General features: G+C 37.7%; 1 protein-coding gene and 1 long non-coding RNA gene across 2 annotated transcripts in view; one reads left to right on the top strand and one right to left on the bottom strand.

The window, feature by feature from the left end:
• The window catches only part of ca10a (carbonic anhydrase Xa), a 237,687-nt gene extending 230,071 nt beyond the window's left edge, over positions 1–7,616 (top strand). Inside the window, exons 7-9 of the mRNA XM_046852909.1 lie at positions 556–710; positions 2,252–2,426; positions 6,679–7,616. Coding sequence (XP_046708865.1) covers positions 556–710; positions 2,252–2,426; positions 6,679–6,701 — 353 coding nt within the window. The 3' untranslated portion in view covers positions 6,702–7,616. The remainder of the gene's footprint in view (positions 1–555; positions 711–2,251; positions 2,427–6,678) is intronic.
• Positions 7,617–22,262: 14,646 nt separating this feature from the next.
• On the bottom strand, positions 22,263–23,536 carry LOC124389223. Its single transcript, XR_006926532.1, has 2 exons — positions 23,416–23,536; positions 22,263–22,786 (listed from the first exon to the last, which is right to left on the bottom strand). It is a non-coding gene; the product is annotated as an uncharacterized LOC124389223 (long non-coding RNA).
• Between the last annotated feature and the right edge of the window lie 443 nt (positions 23,537–23,979).

Raw genomic sequence — 23,979 nt, 5'->3', positions numbered from 1 at the left:
CCTGCCCTCGCCCGAGGCCTTCGCCTGCACTGTCCGCAGTGCTGCCATGCATTTTTCACAGCCGAGTCCCTCAACTTCGGATTCAAACGGAATTATTTATACCACCAAATCAATCCAAGTTCAGTATGCTTGCAGTCCTGGATTCCCTTCGCTGATTTCTATTTGATTGAATTACTCTTGCACAGCGCTAATGGACGCACCGTAAATATAACAGGCTGACTTTTCTCAAGTCACGGCTTATTACAAAGTCTGTTTGCTGAAGCCATCGAATTGTTTCGAGCGAGCATGAACGCCGCATTATCTAATGGAAGCCTGATATTGTGAATCATGTCAAAACAATTCAGCAGCCATCCACTAAGTCTTCGCCACAGGCACAGTTTCTGCCTTGGGAAGACCAGCGCTGACAAGCTAAATTGCTGGTTTTGAAAGGAAAAAAAATTAAACGCAAACTAAATTGTGCTTTTTAAACAAGCTGGAAAGGCACAACAAGAGACACAACAACAGCTGCGAGCTAGGTTCCTTCTTCTTATGAATTGTTGTTATTATTATTTGTAGATGACGCTTATTTACTATCCGGGCTGAACATCGAGGAGGTCTATCCTGAGACGTCGAGTTTCATCACCTACGAAGGATCCATGACCATCCCACCATGTTATGAGACCGCCACCTGGATTCTCATGAATAAGCCCATATATGTCACAAAAATGCAGGTCAGTACACAAGGATTATTCATGATAATTTATTTTGAAAGGCAGTTTAATAGCTTGAAAAAAATTTACAAATAAACAAAACCCCATAAAGTATCCCTGAGAAATTTTATATTATGATGTTTCACAGTTTTAGGGTATATCCTGTGCATTTTTATACTATTTTATACTGTTTATACACAAAACTCCATATGGGGTTCTTCCTTAAAAATTGAGATGCCATGTGTGGAAAACGTAGGTGCACTCTTACTGCCTAAAGGAATTAAGAGGTTATGTAGTATCCAGGTACTGCTAATCAAATGTCCTTGATTAACTAATCATTAACACGCATAACCACCTTTACTGTATAAAAGCCTATGTTTTAGTAGTTTGCTGATTAGGGGGCATTCAAGTAAAAAAAGCAAAAGATTAGCAGTAAGTTTAGAGTTGCAATTGTTGCTGCCAATCAATCTAGGAAGGGTTATATGTTTTTTTCAAATATTTGAAACTTTATTAACAAGTGGAAAACATTCAAGACAGTTGTCAGTCTTCCAGGTGTGGACACCCCAGAAAATTAAGACCAGAACAGGCAATGCTCTGAGACATTGCAAAAAGAACCTTGTATCTCAGACTCTACAGGCCTAAGTTAACATGTTAAATGTGAAACTTCATAACAGAACAATTTGAAAAAAGCTAAACAATTATAGTTTGTTTGGTTGGGTTGCCAGGAAACACCTTGTCTCTCTAAAAACACAGCACATCTTAGTTTTGCGAAGCTACAAACCATAAGATCTATGAAATAATTAATCAACAACTGTTGCTACCCATCAATCTGAAAAGGGTTTTAAGGCCCTTTTTAAACGAATGAATGCCTATGATTCTGAGGGAGATTATTCACATTTGGAAGACATCCAGAGTGGACATCCGAGCAAATTCACTCCAAGGTCAGACCGTGAACTGCTCTTAGAAGCTGGAAAAGAAAAACAACCCAAGAGTTACATTTTAGACTCAAGTCACAGTTAGAATGTTAATTGTGAAAATTCAGGACAGTCGCAACCCCATGTTTGGTGAAAACACAGGATACCAGAATAAACACCTGACTGTAAAATACTAATAAAATAATATAAATAAATATACATTTTAATGTTCTATATTCAGTGAAATAAAATTTGTAGCAGCATTGTAAAACAGATAGCAGAAAATTCAGACAATATAGTTATAAAAGTTATTGCACAAGTAATTTATAATTATTATTGCACTGAGATTATAAAGTACATACATTACAATAATTGAAATTGTTCTTTCACTAAATTATGTACTATAACTTGTAACATTTTGAATAAATCACAAAAACTGCCACATACTGATCACCATTCTTTAAGATTTTTGAGAAGCTTAGGCCATGTCTCGACTTACCAAGTTACGATGAGGCCATCGGAACGCAAATCCATCGCATATAGTGGATTATATACCTGTATAGAATGTTGTAGCCTTGAGCTACAGACAGTATATTGTTTGTAGTAGTTCACCAAGAGAGACACGTGTCCTCGCACCTGTCCCTGCAGATGCACTCCATGCGGCTGCTCAGCCAGAACCAGCCTTCGCAGATCTTCCTCAGCATGAGTGATAACGTGCGTCCGGTCCAGCCTCTGAACAACCGCTGCATCCGCACCAACATCAACTTCAGCATGCAGGGCAAGGACTGTCCCAACAACAGGGCTCAGAAACTGCAGTACCGAGGTCAGTGTCTTACTTTTCTACTGAAATTATTATAAAAAAACGCATCCAAATAAATACCGAATGAAATCTCTATGTTTTAAAATTCCAACTGGTAAATAGTGCTAATAAATCATTCCATTATTTTTTTAAATGGGCTTGAGGTTCGAGAGGTCTCACAAAGGTTACCATATGTCCACATTAATCCGGATACATTTGAAAACACACTCTGTACTGAGATGACTTTTTTTGTCCTGTAAAATAACGCAAACACCAGGTGGATAAATGTACAAAGTATATTGATCTAAGTAAAAATTATTATTATATATTATATAGATATAAATTAGTATCATAATTTTGGCGTAATCTTATCGTAAATTTGAAGACAACCCGGCCATTATGGTTGCACAAGCTATTGCACTCTTAGTGCCATCCCTAGCCCGAAGGCTTGCATTAGGAAGGGCATCCAGCATAAAACATGTGCCAAATCAAATCTGCGGATCACGTATCAGACTTTCATAGAAGCTTGGTTCAAGGCCTGGGTTACCAACGACCGCCGCAGGTATTGTTAGCCTACAGGGTACCGGTGGAAATTGGGCTACTATTGACCGAAGGAGGAGGAGAGGAGGAAGACGTCTACAGAGACAGAAGGGAAAGGAGAAGTGTAGGAGAGTGAAGAACTGAGGTGATGAGGAGGTGATGGGTAGGTATGTCTTTAAGGAGAGGTATGTAGAAGGGCAGATTGTGGTAGATTTTGCTAAAAGGATGGAAATGGCGGTGGTAAACACTTCAAGAAGAAGGAGGAGCATAGGAAGGTGCACACAGGTGGACAATGTTCTATGTGATAAAATGCAACCTGAAGGAGATTGGAGACTGTAAGGTGTTGGCAGGGGACAGTGTAGCTAGACAGCATCAGATGGTGGTCTGTAGAGGTGAACAAGAAGAGGAGGAGAATAAGTACTAAAAGAAGAATAAGATGGTGGAAACTGAACGAGGAAGAGTGGACTGTGAGATTTAGGGAAGAGGTCAGACTCAGGGCTCGGTGGTGGTGAAGAGGTGCTGGATGATTGGGCAACTACTGCAGAAGTGATAAGGAAGACAGCTAGAAAGGTACTTGGTGTGACATCTGGAAATAGAAAGGAAGACAAAGAGACATGGTGCTGGAATGAGGAGGTGCAGGAAAGCATAAAGAAGAGGATGGCAAAACAGGTGGGCTGGTACCGATCTTTAAGAATAAGGGAGATGTGCAGACGTGCAGTAACTACAAGGGAATTAAGTTGATCAGTCACACCATGAAGTTATCGAAAATAGTAGTGGAAGCCAAGCTGAAAGAAGAAGTGACCATCTGTGAGCAGCAGCAGTGAGCACGACGATGGACAGGATTAGAAGTGAGTTTATTAGAGGAACAGTGCATGTAGGACGTTTTGGAGGCTAGGTGAAGGAGGCAAGATTGAGATGGTTTGAACATGTGCAGAGGAGGGACATGGGGTATATCAGTAGGAGAATGCTGAGGATGGAGCCACCAGGAAGGAGGAAAAGAGGATGACAAAGGAGGTTTATGGATGTGATAATGGAAGACATGCAGGTAGTTGGTTTGAAAGAGGCAGATGTAGAGGACAGGGGGGTGTGGAGACGAATGATCCACTGTGGCAACCCTGATTGGAAGTGCTGAGAAATTTTTTCATTTGTCACACTTTAAAAGATTCTGATCATCAAAGATAACCCGAAAAAATGCAGCTTTTAAGGTAAAAAAGCTGTCCAAACATGTCTTGGACTGATGTGATAAAGTAATTCACTTAAGAAATCTAAGAACGGATGCAAAACAAAGTAACTGACATGTAGAAGTCTGGAAAGGGATGGATAATGTGATCATTCTCAGATGTTTCAGTGTGGATAAGCGATTCCTGTGTAGACAGACTTTGTTTTTTTTTAAATAAAAAAACTTCAGATTAATGCAGATGCACTCGAATATACCAGGTTGTTCCACAAACCTGTTCCAGATCCCAGGCCTCCTCACCTCATATACATTAGTACCTCCTTTACCAACACCCTTGTAGCTAAATGTGCACAAATCTCCACAAAAACTAGTGAAATATCGTGCCAGAAGATTGGAGGTTATTATAACAGCAAATGGGGTTAAGCATGTGTCCAAGCTTTTGCCTCTTTTAGTGCCCATTTTTTTCCCTCATATATAGACACAAGCTTTTTACTAAAACATCTTACAAAATAGTTTTTTATTCTCACCCCCTGAGTAGAACTGCATGACTCTTCCTATCCTGATCGAAGGATTATTATTTTTTTTTTTCTATCCAATTTGTTTGAGCTCTTTGAACTTCCCACCTGCGAGAGTAAAGAAAGATTTCCTTTTTAATTGCAGTCGGCGTTTAAACTTGTAAATATCACGAAGCTGAAGGAAAAGAAAATGCGCCTAATTACATGTGGTTAAGCAGCTGCTACTGTAGGAATGTGTGCTTTTGTAAAACTAGCGACGGTGAAGGAGGAGGAAAAAAGAATAATATTTTTTTAGATAATTTTTACCAAGTAATAATGTCACGGCCTACAGTATGCTGACAGGCTATATTTTTTTCTCGTGGGAAAAAATAACAGAATATCCTCAAAATCTTCATTCTGTTTTACATTGATGCTGAGGATTCTTTTTTTTTTTGGATAATGTATCTAATGTTACAGAATTGTACACATTCATTCAACTTATTCATTGGTTAAGTTGGAATCCCAAAAAATTGGAAAACAAACAACAGGACCTACTTTTCTTCTTCTCCTGACTTTCCAGAAATATAAAGGATTTAATATGATGGAAGGTTTTTAAGAGGTTTTGACCTGCGTCATTTCCGCTTGGCGTTAATTTACTTTCCGACTCTTTTGAAAGTCGCGACAACGAGTAAATACACGTTATCGTTTTTTTCGAATGCCTCCGTTCTCAGTCCACATTGTGATGCGACAGATGAACGTTTTCAGATATTTCACCTTTGTAAAGTGTCCATTTCGTTGGCATAAAAACGTCATCTCGGTGTGGACAAAAAAAAGATGGTTTTCAAACAAAACCGCGTTAATGTGGACATGGACTTCCATAGACCTCAGACTGGTCTGGTTATTTTTCTCTAAGCGCTCTCATGGACAAGCCTGCAGTCCTGTGATGGTTTTTGTGTTTTATGCACCATTTGGTGGTGGAGAATGTTGTGTGTGAAATCCTCAGGGGATCAGAAATACTTACACCATTTCATCTGGTCACAAGATTCATTTATTTCAGAGACAATTTTTTAAAAATCTGAACACATTATTAATCCAACACGAAAATCTTTAGCTCTCAGTACAATTAAAGAAAAATCATTGCATGTAACAATATATATAAGTTGAAAACAAAACAAAGTTATATCCTGTATGAAGAAGAGATGCTGTACAACGTATATATATATATATATATATATATATATATATATATATATATATATATATATATATATATATATATATATATCGTAGATATTGTAGACCAGCTGTTTAACATTCAGAGGGAGAAGTTTAATGTATAATACAGTTATAGTTAATATAATTTGACGTCCACAGACAGAAATGATCTGTTAGACGTACTCCTCAGACTGTTTTCTTCATTCTAATTTTTGATCTGAACATTAACTGAAGCTTTAAGCTGAGTTTATATACATTAGAGCACAGTGAAATATTTTTCTTCACATATCCCAGTTTGTTGGAACAAAAATACAGTGTTAGCAATGATACAGCACCCGGTGGAGCATAGAGAGTTAAGAAGCAGCTTTGGGAGTGCTGGGGTTTAAACCCCCAGAAATAGTAACCTAGAGATTTAACCATGTAGCCCCACTGCCCCAGGTCATCCATTCTGCTGCCATCTGATTGGGTAACAGCTAAAATAAAGTGGATGGTAAGTGTATTTTTGTAAATAAAATAGCTTGAGGTGATAATTTTTTAAATTTTTTTATTTTTTTTTTGTCTAAAATGACACACATTACAGTGCAAATGAATCTTTTGGGCTTATATTTTTTTTTTTCCCAGAGAAGCGGTGTAGCTCATGACTCGACTCGCACGGCTTACCTGCAAATAAATCCAGATTTCATGGTGCCTCAGAAGAGAAAATGCATCCAAACTGACTTATCTGTTTCAGATTGCACTCGTTTCTAGCAGATAGAAATAGAAGACTGACCGATGTGACTTTTTTTTTCTGCTTCTGCTTTTTCCAGTCAGATCATTGTTATCTTATTTTCTTTCTATCTCTCCAATACAGTGAATGAATGGCTGCTGAAATAGACCCCTTTCATGAATCAACCCAAGTATAAAACAACACACCGAGAGGGAGGGGAAAAAAAGGGATGAAAGACAGTGAAGGAGCGGAACGGACTCTAGACTGCATCACATTTGTCCTGCCAGATTGTCATGACATTGTAAAGGGAAAAAAAATAAATAATAAAAAAAGAATAACGTCAATAAGAAGAGACTTGGGGGGGGAGGGGAACAAAAAAAAAAAACTTTTCATACATCAGCTCAAAACCGGTGAAGTATGAATAGGTTTTGATACTTTTTTGGTGAAAAAAAAAAAACAACACGAGCAAAACCGTACAAAAATTGAAATATTTATTTCATATTCACTTCACAAAATGAAACTAAAGATGTCTTTTTAACCTTTGTACATACGGAGACCTTAAAGCGTTCAAACCTTTGACGACAGGAGCCGGAGACTGGATTTCGAGAGACTCTTCATAAATGCATTGTCTCAATCATAACGCAGGACACGGCGGAGAGGACGACAGGAAGAAGCGATGAGAAAGGAAAAGAAGATGAGAGGACAAGCATGGGACAGGATGAGGGGATGACAGTGGGACAGGATGAGAGGATGAAAAGACAACAGGATGATGGATGTCCTGCTAATGACACTACACTGGGATTGTACAATAGAGCTGGTTTTGAGACATGAGGGTTCTGGCGTTGTAAATAGAATTATTCATGCTGAAGATTAACATGTAAAGTTACAAATAAAGAATAAAAAAAAGAATATATCAGAAGGAAAAAAAACAAAGTGAAAAAAAAAAAAGTTGAATATTTTATGCTTGGCACACTGAATTTCTGGAGGAGAGCTGATGCCTTTTTTCTGTTTTATTGTTTACAATGGTCCTACACTGTGTTTGTTTAATGTTATCGGCCCAATAAATGTGTTTGGAACGTCCAGCTTGGAAATGACGCTTCAGTGTTTTCCGGTATTTATCATGCAAAGTGTATTTCATAGTCATGTGGAGAATGATAATCATCACATTGTATATTATATGTATCTTATTTCCTTCTATCTATCTATCTATCTATCTATCTATCTATCTATCTATCTATCTATCTATCTATCTATCTATCTACACTATACAGACAAAAAGTTTGTGGACACCTGATAAAAAGATTGTTAATTATTTATATGTGCTTTCTGAACATCCCATTCCACATTCAGTCCCCATTTCCTCGTATAATATCCTCCACTTTTCTGGGAAGATGTTCCAATAGATTTTGTGGAGATTTGTGTTGGATTCAGTGTTAAAGTCAGGTAATGTAGGTGAGGTGAGGATTCCTGGGGTGCAGTCACCGTTCAAATTCATCATGTTCAATAGGACTGAGGTCAGAGCTCTAAAGCAGAAGATCTTCCACTCCAACCCATGGAAAGCATATCTTCAGGGAACTAGCTTTGTGCGCAGGGGTATTAGAATGCTGGAACAGGTTTCGGGTCTTCTAGTCCAAGTGAAAGGAAAGTTTAATGCTACTACATCCAAAGACGTCATGTACAATTGTGCTGTTCTTTGTGGTAACAGTTTGGGGAAGACCCACATATGGCTGGAAAAATCAGGTGTCCCAATACTTTTATCTATCTATCTATCTATCTATCTATCTATCTATCTATCTATCTATCTATCTATCTATCTATCTATCTATCTATCTATCTATCTATCTATCATCTATCTATCTATCTATCTATCTATCTATCTATCTATCTATCTATCTAATAATTCTATTAATGAATTTATTTTTCTGTATAAACATCGCTGTTCACCAGTAGAAATTTGCTTATATCTATTTTAGATTGTTTTATTGTATTTTTGTATTTAAATATTTGTTTGTATTGTCTTTTCCGTTTGTATTCTTTTCTTCCTTTTTTGATTTTATTATATTGAAAGTTTCAACCACTTTTTTATTTCCAAACTCCCCCGAACCCCCATCGATCCATAAACATAGTGCGAAATAACACAATGATTTTCCTGGCGTGCTTTAACACCTCTCGGGTTTCGCCGTTAAACAAAATCGGCATGTTTTCTTGCTTCGTTAAAAATTGTAACATTGATCCCTTTCTTTTTTTTGCTTTAATTATATCTCAAATCAATGAAGGATGCCTCCTGTTTTGCCTTCATGTGAAGAAAATCCCAGTCTCACAGCTTCATTGCTTTTTATTTCTTGGAATTGAAAAAAAAAAGAAAAAATTCATAATCATGAAGGAAACGTTTGTACATTCCGAGCTTATGGTTAATATTGCCATCATTCTAGCAGGTGACAGGAAGGAGGAAGGGCTATTGAAGCCCCTTTTTTGATGGATAAATACTCTGAATGCCTCTTTCCACAGAAATGATCATTTGGAGTAATGCAGTAGCACAGATACTGTATATCTCTGAGGTGCAGGTGCATTTCTACTCTCTTCACCATATCCACGTCTACCACAGGCTAGAAACGTCATAAACCTGCAAACTGATGCTTTTCATTAAATAATGTAATAAAAAAAAGGTCTCTAGCATTTCATCCGAAGTCGAACTTGACAGCTGTCGAAGAAAACGCGGTGAACCATTAATTAAATAAATGAATAATCGTCCGTCGTGGAGCCGCTGTATTCGGAAATTTCCATATGCTGAGATATGCTGGAGGTCATGAGCGGCATTTGAGCTTTGTGTCAATGTCAGAGATCCTCTCCAGACGCAGTGTGTATCTCCAACACATCACTTTTCAGTCAAAAACAATGTTTCTTTACCATAATGCACTGCTCAGTGGAATTATGGTCTTGGATCTTTCCAAAATTTTATACCTTATTTAAAGTATTGCGGGATCTGTTCCTCAACTCTTCACCAGAAGAACACTACAGTCGGGTTGGTATTATTTACAGGCAAGATGGATACAAGCAAGACTAATTGTCACGCTCATAACATATTCCCAATTCCAAAAAAGTTGGGACACTATGTAAAATGTAAATAAAAACAGAATGTGATGATTTGCAAATCTCATAATTTCACATTCTATTCATAATTAAACATATATCAGGTTTAAACTGCGAATATATAATTTGATATCTGCAACAGGTCTCAAAAAGTTGGAACAGTTCTGGGTATCCTTTGTTGTGTTTTTTGTTTCACAACCAATGGTTTCCAAAGGCAGGCCAGTTCAGCACCCGGACTCTTCTACTGCAAAGTCATTCTAATGTAATTGATGAATACGTGGTTAGCATTGTCTTGCTCAAATTTACAAGACCTCACCTGAAAAAGACATTTTCTAGATGAAATAATTTGTTAAACATGTAACCTGTATGTAATTAACACTGATTGAGCCTTTCCCAATGTGCAAGGCGCCCATTCCACAGGTACTTATGCTTATTACTGTACCATCAGAGATGCATTTTTGTTAACTGAGCACTGGTAAGAGATTTCTCCAGTTTTTTTTACTTTTAATGATATTATTTACTTTAAATGGTGAGATTTTCAATGTTGAGGACCATTTTTCCAAAATCGTTTCTTAATTTGTAGACGCAGTCTTTCACAGATTGGTGAAGCTCTGTCCATCTTTACTTCTGAGACACTCTGCTTCTCTAAGATACTCTATTTATACCCAATCATCTTACTGCCCTGTTGGCAATTAACCTCATTAGTTGCAAAATGTTTCTCCAACTGTTTATTTTAATAACACTTACTATTTCCAGACTTTTGTTACCCCGGCCTGAGATGTGTTGCAGCCATCAATTTTAAATGTCTCTTATTTTGGTACAGTTTAAACATTTGATATGTGTATAAGATTTGCAAATCATTTTATTTTGTTTTTATTTACATTTTACACAGCGTCCTAACCATTTGAGAATTACGATAGCAGCAATTATGAGACAATTTGAAAAATCGGGATGGGTCACACCAATATACTTAATATAGAGAACCGCTACACTCTGGTATTTACCTTTACTATACAATACAATGAATCAATAAAAACTTTGCTGGATTTTGCTTTAATAAACTTGGTCAATGTGTCCTCCAAACAGGAATTTCTTCCTGTACTCAACTTAATAGGTAGTTCACCATATTTTACATTATATTAACTTTACCAAGTAACTGAAACATGAAACGGGGAATTGCACAGGTCTTTTACTCATGTTTTCTCACTCGGTTTACTTTGCTAATGAAGGTCTAACTTGTCCACCTCTGATTCTGACTCAAGAATGTTTGTTTTTTAGTGATTTCTCAGTGAATTTATCAATTAAGAATGCAACGGTACATGCCAGAAGCATTTCAATGTGCATTCTAATGGATTTTTTATTTCTTTTTTATTCTGTATGTAGAAACACCATTATAAACTTATTTTGATACAACTTGTATTAGTATTTGAAAAGAGAATTTAAAGATGTCTGTTTTGTCAGTCAAGTAAAATCCAACACAGAATTGTTTCCTTACGTATTGTATATATGATGCAGTTTTGGGTTTCACCTGCAAATGAACACATGTTCTGTTATTTGCATTATTATGTTGAGCAAATTAATTTTTTTTTTTCTTTCAGGTGTTTACTCTGAACCTGGCTAAATGGCCTCTCTTGCCTTTGTAAAAGGCCGGTCAATTAGTCAGCCATCAGTGGCTCTTAACTCAATAAACTCTAATCGAGTTCCATTTTTTTCCTTTAATTTTCATGATTATGTGACTCGTTTGAATCACCCTGACCTCAGCAGTAAACTCTCCTAATTGCGTTGACTCGTGATGTATAATCAAATCTGATCTAAAAGGCAATGCTTCCAGAAACAACTTATTAGGACAGCGATTAAATTATTTTCCTGACAGTTTCCACTTAATTTCAAATGCCCTTTGCTTATATGTGACAAGCTGGACAAAACATTGCAAACGTTTTTTGATTGTTCACATGAAATTATGGTGATATTGCTCAGAACAAGTTGCTAAAAATGTCCATGTCTTTTATCAGCAGATTTACTGTGTCAGTAGCTACACTTGATGGACAAAGTATTGGGATGCTGTATGTGCTTCTTCCCCAAACTGTTACCACACAAGTTGAAGGCACACAATTTGTAGGATCTGACATGGTGTATTTCCAGCAAATGGGCACAATTCACAATTTTTCCAGGATTTGCCATGACCATGAACAAGATTCCATAAAATGAGATAAAATGTGCCAAAATACACTATATATAACCCAAAAGTGCAGCCATATTTGGTTTAAAGTTTTAAGTTTAAAACATACAGTTGTATAAGATGTGTTTTGAATGATGTAGCATTCAATTTCATGAAGATCTTGATTGGCTCTTCTTCTGAGCTCAATAGACACCAATTTAACACCTTTGGAATAAATTGGAATGCTGACTGTACCCCAGGTTTCCTAACCTACATTACTACCTGACTTTACTAAACTTCTTATGGCTGGATAAACAAAAATCTTCATTATACTCCAAAATCCAGTAAAACATCTCCCCAGGAGAGTGGAGATTAATATAGAGGAAAGTCTGGAATAGGATGTTTAGAAATCGTATGAATCATACGGTCAGGTGTCCATAACATTTTGTCTATATTGTGTATAGTGAGTTATTTAGCTTATTAAGAGCTCTTCAGAAAATACAACCTGGTTGCTGCTTATATTTACAGCAAGTTTCCAAATATGCCAAAAGTGTCTGCAGCCTGTACAATACAGTTCCTTGTATTCAGAGTTGGGTTCTGCATGTGTTTAAAGAGTTTTAGATGCAGCATTAAGATGATGCAAAGGGACTTTAAGGTTCCTAGATTTTCGTATATGTAAGTGTTGGGTTTAGCATCAAGACCAAAACGCGCAGTACAGCGGCTAATCACAAACAGGAAACCAAATTCATGTGGCGACGTGAGATTGTCAAGACAGTGGGTAACGGACTGAATGTTTTTCTTCGCTTTTGCTAAATAAACACTGATTAATTAAAATAAAATAGCGTGTAACCGAGCCTTTTCCCCAGCTCCATCCTTTGCGCCGAATCCAACTTATGAATCGTGCCCGCATATTTAGACCTCACAGACTTTATATGTCTGATGTGCGCAATGTCTGTGTTATACCCTTGGTGTGTTCACTTACTGTAACTCAATCCCGAATGCATCTCTTTTTCATTTTCAATACCCGGGCTTGGATGCCTCCCTGCTGACATGGCCATCGTTTAGTCTGCATATGCCAACCATTCGTTTTTAGAAACTCCATGATTAGAGTGCGGTAAAATGACACATTCCATGCCAGCAGACTAGAAGTGTTAAATGAAACCCAATTTATTCCAGCCACCAGAGACGTTTTACTTCACTCGCAGTAAATACTTTCGCACTATTACCAAGAAAATGCCATCTGTATCAGTCTGTACCAGCTGTTGTTTCGGGGTTTAAAAAAAAATAAATTATATATATATTTATAGAGAATGTGGATCAGGATCGCAGCTTACTTGCTTGTTTACTTATTCCCAACATCAGTTCTTCTCTTCTTTTTTTTCTTCCCTCCCCTTAAACTGCCATCGTACATGCCTCTTCATCCCATTATCTATGATAATCCTGCTTCGTGTCATGTTGTTCGTTCGCGGCGCTTCCGGCAGCCGAAAGTGTTTACTCATTTTCCTGTGAATTGCTACTTGTTCTGCGGCGTATCATTTCGCATCATCTCGCGCACTCATATCCTGTGTACCACCACCTGCATTTACACATCAACATGTTTGCGCGCCGATACCAGCGTTCTGAGAGAATCAGGTTGCATACGCGAATGACGTCAAAACTTTGCTTCATTTTCAACGTGATGGACATAGTATGGAAGAGATCGATAGATTCAAAACAAAAATCTCTCTGTTTAAAGAGCACAATACTGTTTTGATTTGTATGTTCGTATACGTGTTTTCTATGTTTTGGAAAGTAAATGTGACTATGATTTTTTTAAATCTTTAACAACTGCACATCATTCATAGTTCGCAATGCTCAAAATGATAATCTATAGACGCTAAAGTGTCTTTGAAAAAATGTATACCGCACTAAACCTCTTTTTATTTCACAAACAAATCCATGAAATCAGTCTTGGAGCAATCCAAAAAAATACTTATAAAACAAATAGCTTGAAAGGCACATGTGTAAGAAGTTTGATTAAGATACCATGAAAAACGAGAGTCCTGTAAACATTTTTCCGAGACTTTGTGTAGTTCTTTTCACCCTTTACCCGTCCGAGGCACATTCTCCGAATTATATAATATTCTTATATATTATATTCTTCCCAAATATAAAAGTGGCATTTGCTGAATAGTTTGGTCTACATTCATAGTTTAGGTATCTGTGGAAAGAAGATACTCTGGGCTTTACTATCCACCATCCATATAGGAGATAATCCTCAAAAACATCACATTTTATAGATGCTAAATTTCCTTGGAAAACAATGTATACCGCATAAAAAGATTTTTATTTCATATAACAACTTCATGAAAATCAGTCCTGTAGCAATCCATAAAACTAATAATATGAAAGCCACATGTCTAAGGACCTTATATGTCAAATTTAAATATGATCTCATGAAAAATAAGAGTCCTGTAAACATTTTCTCTAGACTGTGTGATCCTTTTTCCCTCCCCCTGTTTGGGGAAAAGCAGTCGTATAACCAAATGTGGCGAAGGGTGTAATAAACTATACAATCAATGTACACTTACCACTGCAAGAGCTGTTTTTTTTTTTAAAGCTTATCGATTGTGTTTTTAGGGTATCCAACCCTGTTCACCCGACCAGTCCCACAATCCCAGATGTTCTTTTCCAGTAGATCTCTGAACAGTGCTGGACTTGTGTACAAATTGTCCATGAACTGTTTGTAGCTCTTTCTCAACATCTTTACTTCAACAAGTTTCATGAGTCATAGCTCAGTCCATTGCAGTGTGTTTGTGCATCTGGTGATTTGCCCTCATACACGAAGAAGCCCCATGTGTATGCACAGTATGAGTCCGATAGCACAAACAGCTTGTATGTCCACTTTGTCAGCTTGCCTTTCATATATTGCTTCAGGCCGCTTCTAGCGTTTGTTGCCACCATCGTCTCGTCAATGGCAATGTTCTGTGTAAGCGCCAATTAAATATGTGAATAATTTGTATATTATATCCTTTTGCCTGCAGTGGATTTGCATGTATCAACTTAAAGTATAATTATTGTAACTTTATATGAGACAATTTTGATGTTTTATATATATATATATATATATATATATATATATATATATATAATATAAATATTTCCTTTGTTTTCTGATGTGTAATTTCTGTTCTGTTTCTGTAACTGCTACGCACTTAAAAAACAAGGAAGAGATGTTTGAACGTTTGAGGAAACACAAGTTTAGGATTTGACAAGTATAATATCATAGGATACAAGAACTTAATGGATTTGTGATTTCTTTTTGTCATTAAACTTGCGTCCGTTTCAAGAAATTTCGACTGCCTTCTGTGGCGGGTAAGAACCCATTGTTCCTGCCCTTTAAGCTAATTCCGGATTTTGCTACAACATTCTTTTAGTGATGAAACGTGTTTTTATAAGCTTCTCTCGGCTGCTGATACATGAGCTTGATCTTACAGAGGCGATCATAGACAGGTGTTTCTCTTCTCTTGATGTTTTCCATGTTCACTTCAGGGTCACTAATAGTGGCATAGAACTTCCTTGCCTTGGCAATCCTGAAGGTGTTTTATACTAAATCCTAAAACAAAACTTCACAAGTCCCATGAAGGTCTTTCATAGTGAAGTCCTTCCATGGTTGTTGGCCGTTTGTGCTGCTTGGCTTTATATGCATTCGTGTTCTTCAAAAGTGTCTGCATCACTGCTGTTGAAAAGAACAACTTGAATAACTGCAGCACAGTGTATGATGCTGTAACAATCAGCTGTGGGCCTGGTGTCTGGAAGGGTCTGAAGACCGCTGGCTGGGGTGTAACATCCTCGTCAGTTGCGTCATTCCACCTCTCGTCATGTGTGGTCGTAAATAATGGTGCTGATTTGCTTTTTCTGGCTCTTTTTTCCTCCCCCTCTTACTGGTGGAGGTGAAGCAGGTGAAGTCTGAACGCTTGAGCCGCTTTTCCGGGTGTTTTCTTGCACATGGAACTCACTCCTCATCAGAGAATTCAAGACAAAGAAAACAAACATTAGCTTTATATGTCCAATACATACTTTTGTAGTTTATTATTTTTTTGCCTGGCTATGCAATCAACATTCACTCTGGTGAGCAGACATGAAGCATGCACACTGATGGCCAGTCAAACAAATGGTAATTATGAGAGAGAGGAAAAGAGGTCTATATTTGGGTTATTACCCAAACAGGAACAAATCTGTTAAATAATATAGAAATTTTGTTTGATTTTGTTTCTTCTGTTTAGCATTTTCCTAAGCATTTTCCTTATAAACACAAATAAGCAAATCGTATATGTATCACCGTAAAGGAAAATATATTGCCTCTCACCGGTATAAAATAGACTTGGATTTTCTAGCCACAAGAAGATCATTGTTGGTATCACTCTCCTCAAGAGTGTCTTCGTCTTCACTGCTGCAAGCAATCCAACAAAACTTCATCTGGAGAGTAAAACTTTTTTAGGGGATCCTTGGTTTCTTTGTCCTCTTTCCTTCTTGAGTTTCACGAATTTGGGCGAGAATGTGGTAGCTTGAGTTGGTGTAAACATCCCAGATACATACTGCACCCTTTGACCACTTAGTGTCCGAATATATTTAAACAAAATAACTTGCGCCATGCGAGGAATATACTCCTCCTATATATAGTTGGAATCGTGCTATATTTTCCACCAATCATGTTGTGTCCATAATACTAGTGACTGGAAATATTCAGGGTTAATGATGGGCTGTGCACTGCAGTGCGTCATCACAAACAGCAAAGTTACTGTAGGTTGAAATGTAAACAAATCTAAATTACAACATTATTGTTTCTTTGGAATAAAAGTGTTCCCTGGCATGTTATTCTGTGGACAGTTACCTTTCGAAATGCACCGGGATTTATACTTGTATTGGGTGTGTACTGCTTGCACAAATCCAGCAATTACTTTTCTTATAAGCTTTCTATTGAAAAACAGTGAATTAATGTCAAAGCTCTAGGCTTAGACCTTTAAAATGATGTATAGCTTGTCATGATTACTTTTGCCCCTTTCCATATAATCTATTGTTAAACATTAACTCCTGCAAACAATGGGCTATCAGTGGTGTGGGCGTCCAGCCGAGGGCTAAGAGGTTTGAAAAAAATACATTATTCTGAAGAATTATCAGAGATCTTTGAGGTGATATATGTGACAGTATATGATGGATAGAGTATGGAAGAGAACAACTGGAGGTTTTTTTTGGTATATTCATATGCATTGTAATGAAGAAAACTTGTACTTGTGATGCTCGAAGACTTAAATTCCATAACGATCAGGATTCCTTTTAAAACTAAATACATTTAGAAAAACATTATTCTGAAGAATTATCAGAGGTCTGTGATTTGATATATGATGGATATAGTATGGAAGAGTTTGAGTAGAGATTTTTATTTTTGCCATATTCCTACACAAGTTTTAGATGCATTGGGAAGACGAAAATGTATGACTGCGATGCTCTGAGACTTAAAATTCCCTTGTTTCATGCTTTTTTTTCCCCTCACACGGCAACAGATGTAGTCTCCTCCATCATCGTGAATTTATATATATATTTTTTTGGAAATCAACTTGGCCCAGAGCTTGACAGCAAATTCTTATCTCCTGCCTATTGGGATTTTTTCTCCCTCAAACTTTCACTGCCTGACTGTGTTCAGATTGCATGCCGCTCCACAGAGTGTGGAGACCGTGATGTTTTTTAATTTATTTTTTTTCTACCATATTCCCATTCTTCTTTGTCTTCCTCTTGGCGCTTCCAGTAACTCTCAAGACTCCAGTTTGTTCCACCTTCATACACTCCTACTCTGGCAATAATAAGACTAATGAACAAAGACGAACGTAGAGCAGAACGTTATGGGAAAAGAATACATTTTGATTACTGTAACCATATTCATCATGTTTCATTAATCATCAATGATTTGCCATCAATTTTTCCTCACTAACAGAATAAGAAATCACATGACTCCACTCAGATCATTGTATAATCTACTCAGATTTTTTCAGTGTTTAACTCGAATTCAAAGTTTGTCACATACGGTGCCTGTCAAACGTTTGGCCAAGACTCCAGGTTCTGGCATCTGCTCCATTCTCCTTCTCTTGTTTCTCTTTGTTAGTCTCACATTCCCATGGCCTGAGGTTTCAGACTGCAGGAAGTGATGTAGTCCCAGACCGTTTCGGGGCTGTTATTTCTTTCTTTACAAACTTAATTCCCAGACATTACAGCTAAATGCTCTGATGCCCTGCTGTTTCGAGCACAAATTACTCCCAAGGGTCATGCAAAGAGCCAACGTAAATGCACGGACAGAGAATCAGGCCTTGATTAGCCGTATGTCAATTGGACGTAAAACATGGCCGGCGTTTAAAGGAAACGAAGATGATGCAGACGGGGTGTTTAGATTCTCATCTCCACCTTTGTGAACTAAACAGGGCAGGGCAAATTAATGAGATAGGTGAAAGGGAGGATGCTATTAGTCTAGCATTCAGACCATTTCACTGCGCGCGCACACACACACACACACACACACACACACACACTGCATAATAATATTTTATCCTGCTCTGTCTTTAAATCCAATTAGCTGAAAGAAAGTGCTTTGTGGCAACACAGCGCATCAATTATTCATTCGAGTTTTTACAGACGATCTACGCGGGCTCCGGCGCATATTGAAGAGAATGTAGAGCCACGTGCGCTGATCCTGCTTGTTTTCATCTTCTGTCTCTACGGAAAGGCTTAGCGCTCGCAAACACACACACTCAAAATACAACAAAGGTGAATCCAAAGCTTGTCAACAAGCAATATAAAGAACGCATCAAATCCACAGCGAGTGACAGATAAAAGAAAAAAAAAAACAAATTTCCATCTTTTTAGTTGAAGGTGCACGTCGTCCTCGAGCACCGTTTTGCATCTGAGATCACGACGCAAATATTTAAAGCCAAAGAACAGTTGCTAAGGAACAGGATTTTAAGGGAGTGTGGTGGAGGATCGTTCATGCATGTTTCAGACAGATTTGAAAATGGCGTTATTGCCAAGTTATTGCCAAGTATTGATACGTTACTCCATTACAGGTTTAAAGTCACTAATTTCAATATAACTTGAGAGAAAGTCTTCAAGTATCTCAGAATCAGACTACTTTATTGATCCTCTTGAGAAATTGCTGGGTTGCTGTTGATCACAGTAAAATTAAAGTAAAGATTAACTTGAAATAAAAGAAATTTCACTAAATATACACATGAAGTAAAATCTACAGTATATCTATATTATCTCTATCGTATATTATCTATATCATGAAGCAGCTGTTTAGCACTCAGAGGAAGGGAGATGTATAGTTTGATGACCAGAAGTAGAAATTATCTCCTGTGGTGCATCATGGTTGTGGAGTCTGTCACTGAACCCACTCATTAGACTGACCATAGTTTTATGTAGTGGGTGGGTGGAGTTATCCATGATAGAACGTACTTTGGACAGCGTCCTCCTTTCAGACACTATCATCAGAGAGTCCAGCTCCTCCCGAACATGGTGGCTTTGCGGATCGGTTTTGTTGAGTCTTTTAGTGTCTGCGACTCTCAGCCTGCTTCCCCAGCATACCACAGCATAGAGGAGAGCATCAGCCAGATGGTGAAGGACCACAGCCTCCTCAAAAAATAGAGGTGGCTCTTTATCTTTCTGTAGTGTTACTCAGGGTACTTGGTCTTTTCTAGTTTATTGTCTATGTAAACCTCCCAGGTATTTGTAATCCTCCACCCTCTACACATCAACATGATGGAATGAAGACAGGAGTCACAGGTGCTTTCCTCTTTTTAGGTCCACAACCATCTTCTTTGTCTCGGCCAAATTAAGCTGTAGAACGTTGTCCTCACACCATCTGACAAGATTCTCCACTACTGTCCTGCGCCCTTTTTCATCACCATCACTAATTCATCCCACTACTGCAGAGTCATCTGGGAGCTTTTAAAGATCGCAAGACTCTTTGTGGAAGTCTGTGGCGCTGACAGTGAAGAGAGAGGGAAAGAGCACTGTTCCCTGTGAGGCCCCAAAATTGCAGATTAACGAACATACCGAGGTCCTCCAGTCAGATGGTCTACTATCCATGACACAAGGGGGGCATCAACCTGCATCACTGTGAGCTTCTCACCCAGAAGTCCCATCCTGATGGTGTCAAAAGAACCGGAGAAGTCAAAGAACATGACCCTCACAGTACTCGACGGTTTGTCCAGGTGGGAGTTTATGCATCTGAGCATCTGATTTGAACAGTACTTGAGTATTTTACTCATTAAATGTAGACTCAAAGATGCACTAATCCTCCACACCTAAACAAATGTCAGTGAAAAGACCAAAATAGTTGATTTGAGATTTAATTTCTTAAAATACAAATCAAATTGTACACCTGAACACCGCATTAACCATCAACACAACAACCTCTTCAACACATCGGCCCAATAAAACAAGGTAGTAGAACAATCTTTCAAAAGGGGTCTTCAATTATCAAATATAATTACAGTAGCATGTCACAATGTAGAAGTACTGTTATTAGTATTCAAAGGACAAATAAAATGAAAGCAAATCATTATCTATAAAGTAAAACCATATATTTAGTGCTGACTGTAAATTGAAGCAACTCTCAGTCTCAGAAAGGGACGATATTTTTATTTGACTTCAACAAAAGCTGGTTCTCAAAGTTTTTGGAATTTATTCGAGCTCTTTTTGGACTGAAAATTAGGCAAGTGGAGCTAAAAAGTCACTCACATGCAGCAGATGTGGGTAGGGGAGTGTTGAGCCTTATTGAAATCGTCTACAGAGGCTTGTCAATTAAAATACAGTGGAGCAAAAAGTACAGCTATTAAATTATAAATGTAGTTGAGTACAGAGTGAAAGTTGCATATAATCTATGATACTTAGTAAAACTAGAAAGTAGCAAAAAAAAATGACTTTATTACAGTTACAAAACACAGTTGCTCAAATATTTTACACCAGCGATCCCCAACCTTTTTTGCGCCACAGACCGGTTTAATGTCAGACAATATTTTCACGGACCGTCCTTTAAGGTGTGGTGGATAAATACAACCAAATAAAATGATACGACCGGCATAAAACCGGTATTTTCTATATCTAAAAATAAACGTGAATCCACTGTGTTGTTTTTTGTGCATTTTGCTCGCTTGGGGGTTTCAGTTTAGCGGTAATGTATTATGTGTTAGCGGCCAGAGAAGCCCCTTTAAGAAGGTAGAGGATGGAGGTAAGACATGTGACCGAGGCATCATGACATGCATTAAGAGTGAGTCATAGACAGATGTGGCAGAGAGAATCCAGTAATTTTCCAAAATAAAACATCGCTCAGTATCGGATTATAAATAAAACTGAAATAATGTAAGTTATGTATTATTTCTGTGCTGCCCGGTACCGATTGACCCACGGACCGGTGCCCGGGGGTTGGGGACCACTGATTTACACCACTGGCTGTAATGGTGTGATTTGGGAAATTGGTTTATACAAGACATTTTAACTTTTTTTGTTGTTCAACTTAATTTTTTTATTCATGCGTCTGATCAAGGGATTGTTTTCCTATAGTGTACATCTTTCATGTTCCGCTTACTTTTTGTCTAGTCGTTTATACTCTTCATCTTTGCGATGTCTTGCTGATGACATTGTTCATTCCTGAGGATTGAGTCCTGCCTGTATAAACTTTTTTTTTTTATTTCATGTTAATACATTTACTTTTATGCCATTTGGTAGATGCCCTTATCCAAAGCGACTTACATTTCTCTCATTCCTACAACTCAGCAGCTATGGGGTTAAGGGTCTTGCTCAGTGACCTAGGAGTGACAGCATGGTGTGGGTGGGAATTTAACTCACAACCTTTTGATCCAAAGTCCAATGCCTTAGTTGGAAGAAATTAGTAAAAAATGTATATTGCCCATTGTCTGCAGATAAAGTCATTAAAAAATTTGCATGAATTTGAATTTCCTGTAACCTCACATTGCATACTCCTCAAGGTTGCGTTATTGCCTTTGTGGCATTTTGTTTATCTATATACGTTTCCGCCCCATATAAGATTTCTTTGGATTCTCACACTTTTCATCACCTTGAAAAAGTCAGGAGGTGGGTTTGCTATGATAAATTGTTCCTAGATGTGATTAAGGATATGATTATGTGCATTTTTTTTGGTGCACTCTAATGCAAAATGTGTAATTCCAGCAAATGGGCAACATTCATAGGATTCCCAGGACCATGACTAGGATTCTCGAAAATTATCTAATGAGCTAAAATGTGTCAAAATACACTGTAGAAAACCCATCAGTGTTGGGATACCTGAATTTTCCATTCATATTTGGTTCTTTTATAACCTGTTATCACACAGTTAGAGGCATTCCATTGTATATTATTTTTTGGATGTGAAGGCGTAAATTTTTTCCTTCACCCAAACTGCGAGGTGGTACCAAAAAGTTTCGAGACTTGCTCTGTTTAAAAGAAAGTACTTTATTAATCAACGTTTACTCACAATTACTTTTAAAATAGTTTCCATTTGCACAGCAATGCGGCACTTCCAGCATTCCTTTCACCTCTGGAATGTATTCTTTTTGAATCATGTCAAGCACCTTCTGCGATTCACGCTGGATCTTCGCAGTGGTGTCAAAATGGCGAGCTTTGAGCTAGAGATGAGATCAAATGGATTGTTCTTTGACGATCATCATGCACAAGCAGTCGAATGGTTTCGACATTTTGAGGGGTTGTGCTCATCGAAGATCCTCCTGATCTCTCGTCATCAACCTGTTCGAACTCTCTTGAAGTGCACGGGACACTCAAAACACCTCGGACGACCGTATTTCAAACCTATGTCATGGCTCTTTGTTTTAACTTGCTGTTCATGATGAAATCACAGATGTGATAATGTACGTGGTCAGAAAAGCACTGGTTAGCACCATTAGTCTCTTTAATTCTGATTCGTAGGAGACCCAAACCTGTTCCAGCATGACAATGACCCTGTGAATAAAGTCAGTTTGATGAAGATATACATTATATGGTTTGGTGTGTCCAGGTATAAACTCTGACGGCATTTTAGGCTTCCTCAACTCACCTACATCAGTACCTAACTTTACTTGAGATAATTTATGAGTTGCTTAGTAGCTCCTGGTTTCACAAACTTAACTGACTGTAAAAAGGACATTACTCATCACACACATTTTGGTAATCATGTTAATTTTTACTCTCCAGTGTTCTGTATTGTTTTAAGATTTATAATCACACCCTTGATATCACCCAAATGAGGAGGGTTCCCCTTTTGAGTCTGGTTCCTCCCAAGATTTCTTCCTTATTCATCTAAGGGAGTTTTTTCTTGCCATATTCGCCCCAGGCTGCTCCTCAGGGATAAACACACATCATTCACTTTAATTCCCAAGTTCTGTAAAGCTGCTTTGTATAAAGAGCTATAGAAATAAACTTGAATTCGAAACTTAAACTTTATGAACACCCTTGCTTCTGAAAAAGATCTAGAGGAGTGAAGGTTATTATAACAGGAAATGGGTACTAAATGTGGAATTGGATGGTGAAAAAGCACAAATAAACCTTATAGTCAGGTTTGCACTAGTCTTTATAAAAAGTTTTAAACTTACATGAACTTTTACGCATGTTGCCAGATTCAGACAGAAAAGATATGCAGGTTCAGTATAAATAAGGCAGGGGTCTTCATCGTTCTCTGTAAAAGGCCAATGTGGACTTTCATTCCAGCCAAATCAGACTTGCACTTGATAGTTGATTGGAGCCCAAGATGAGCTGATTAAACAAGTGGAATCAGGTGCAGCTCCTGATTGGTTGGACTGAAATCCTGCAGCCACGGTGACTCTTTGTGAATAAGATTAAAAAGCAGTAAAATAGGGATTAGTATCTCACATTTATATTTGGATTCACCATATGGTACATAAAAGGACATGAACACAACAACCTAAATGAACGAATGATTGAATGAAAGAAAGAAAGAAAGAAAGAAAGAAAGAAAGAAAGAAAGAAAGAAAGCTAACCTTCCAAAAATAATTTGACAACCTGTCAAGTAAGAAACCAAAAAAAGAAAGAAAATAGTAATTTTTTCAAAGTTAGCTATCATTCCTTTTTGTGTCTCTGTATGTATAAGGGCAGTGTGACAGCAGTGAAGTGTGCATCAGGAACGACAGACTGGTTTA

Source organism: Silurus meridionalis, chromosome 7 (genome assembly GCF_014805685.1).
Source record: "Silurus meridionalis isolate SWU-2019-XX chromosome 7, ASM1480568v1, whole genome shotgun sequence".
Lineage (NCBI taxonomy): Eukaryota > Metazoa > Chordata > Actinopteri > Siluriformes > Siluridae > Silurus > Silurus meridionalis.
Note: the sequence above shows the minus strand (reverse complement) of the source record. Positions and strands in the feature narration are given on the sequence as shown.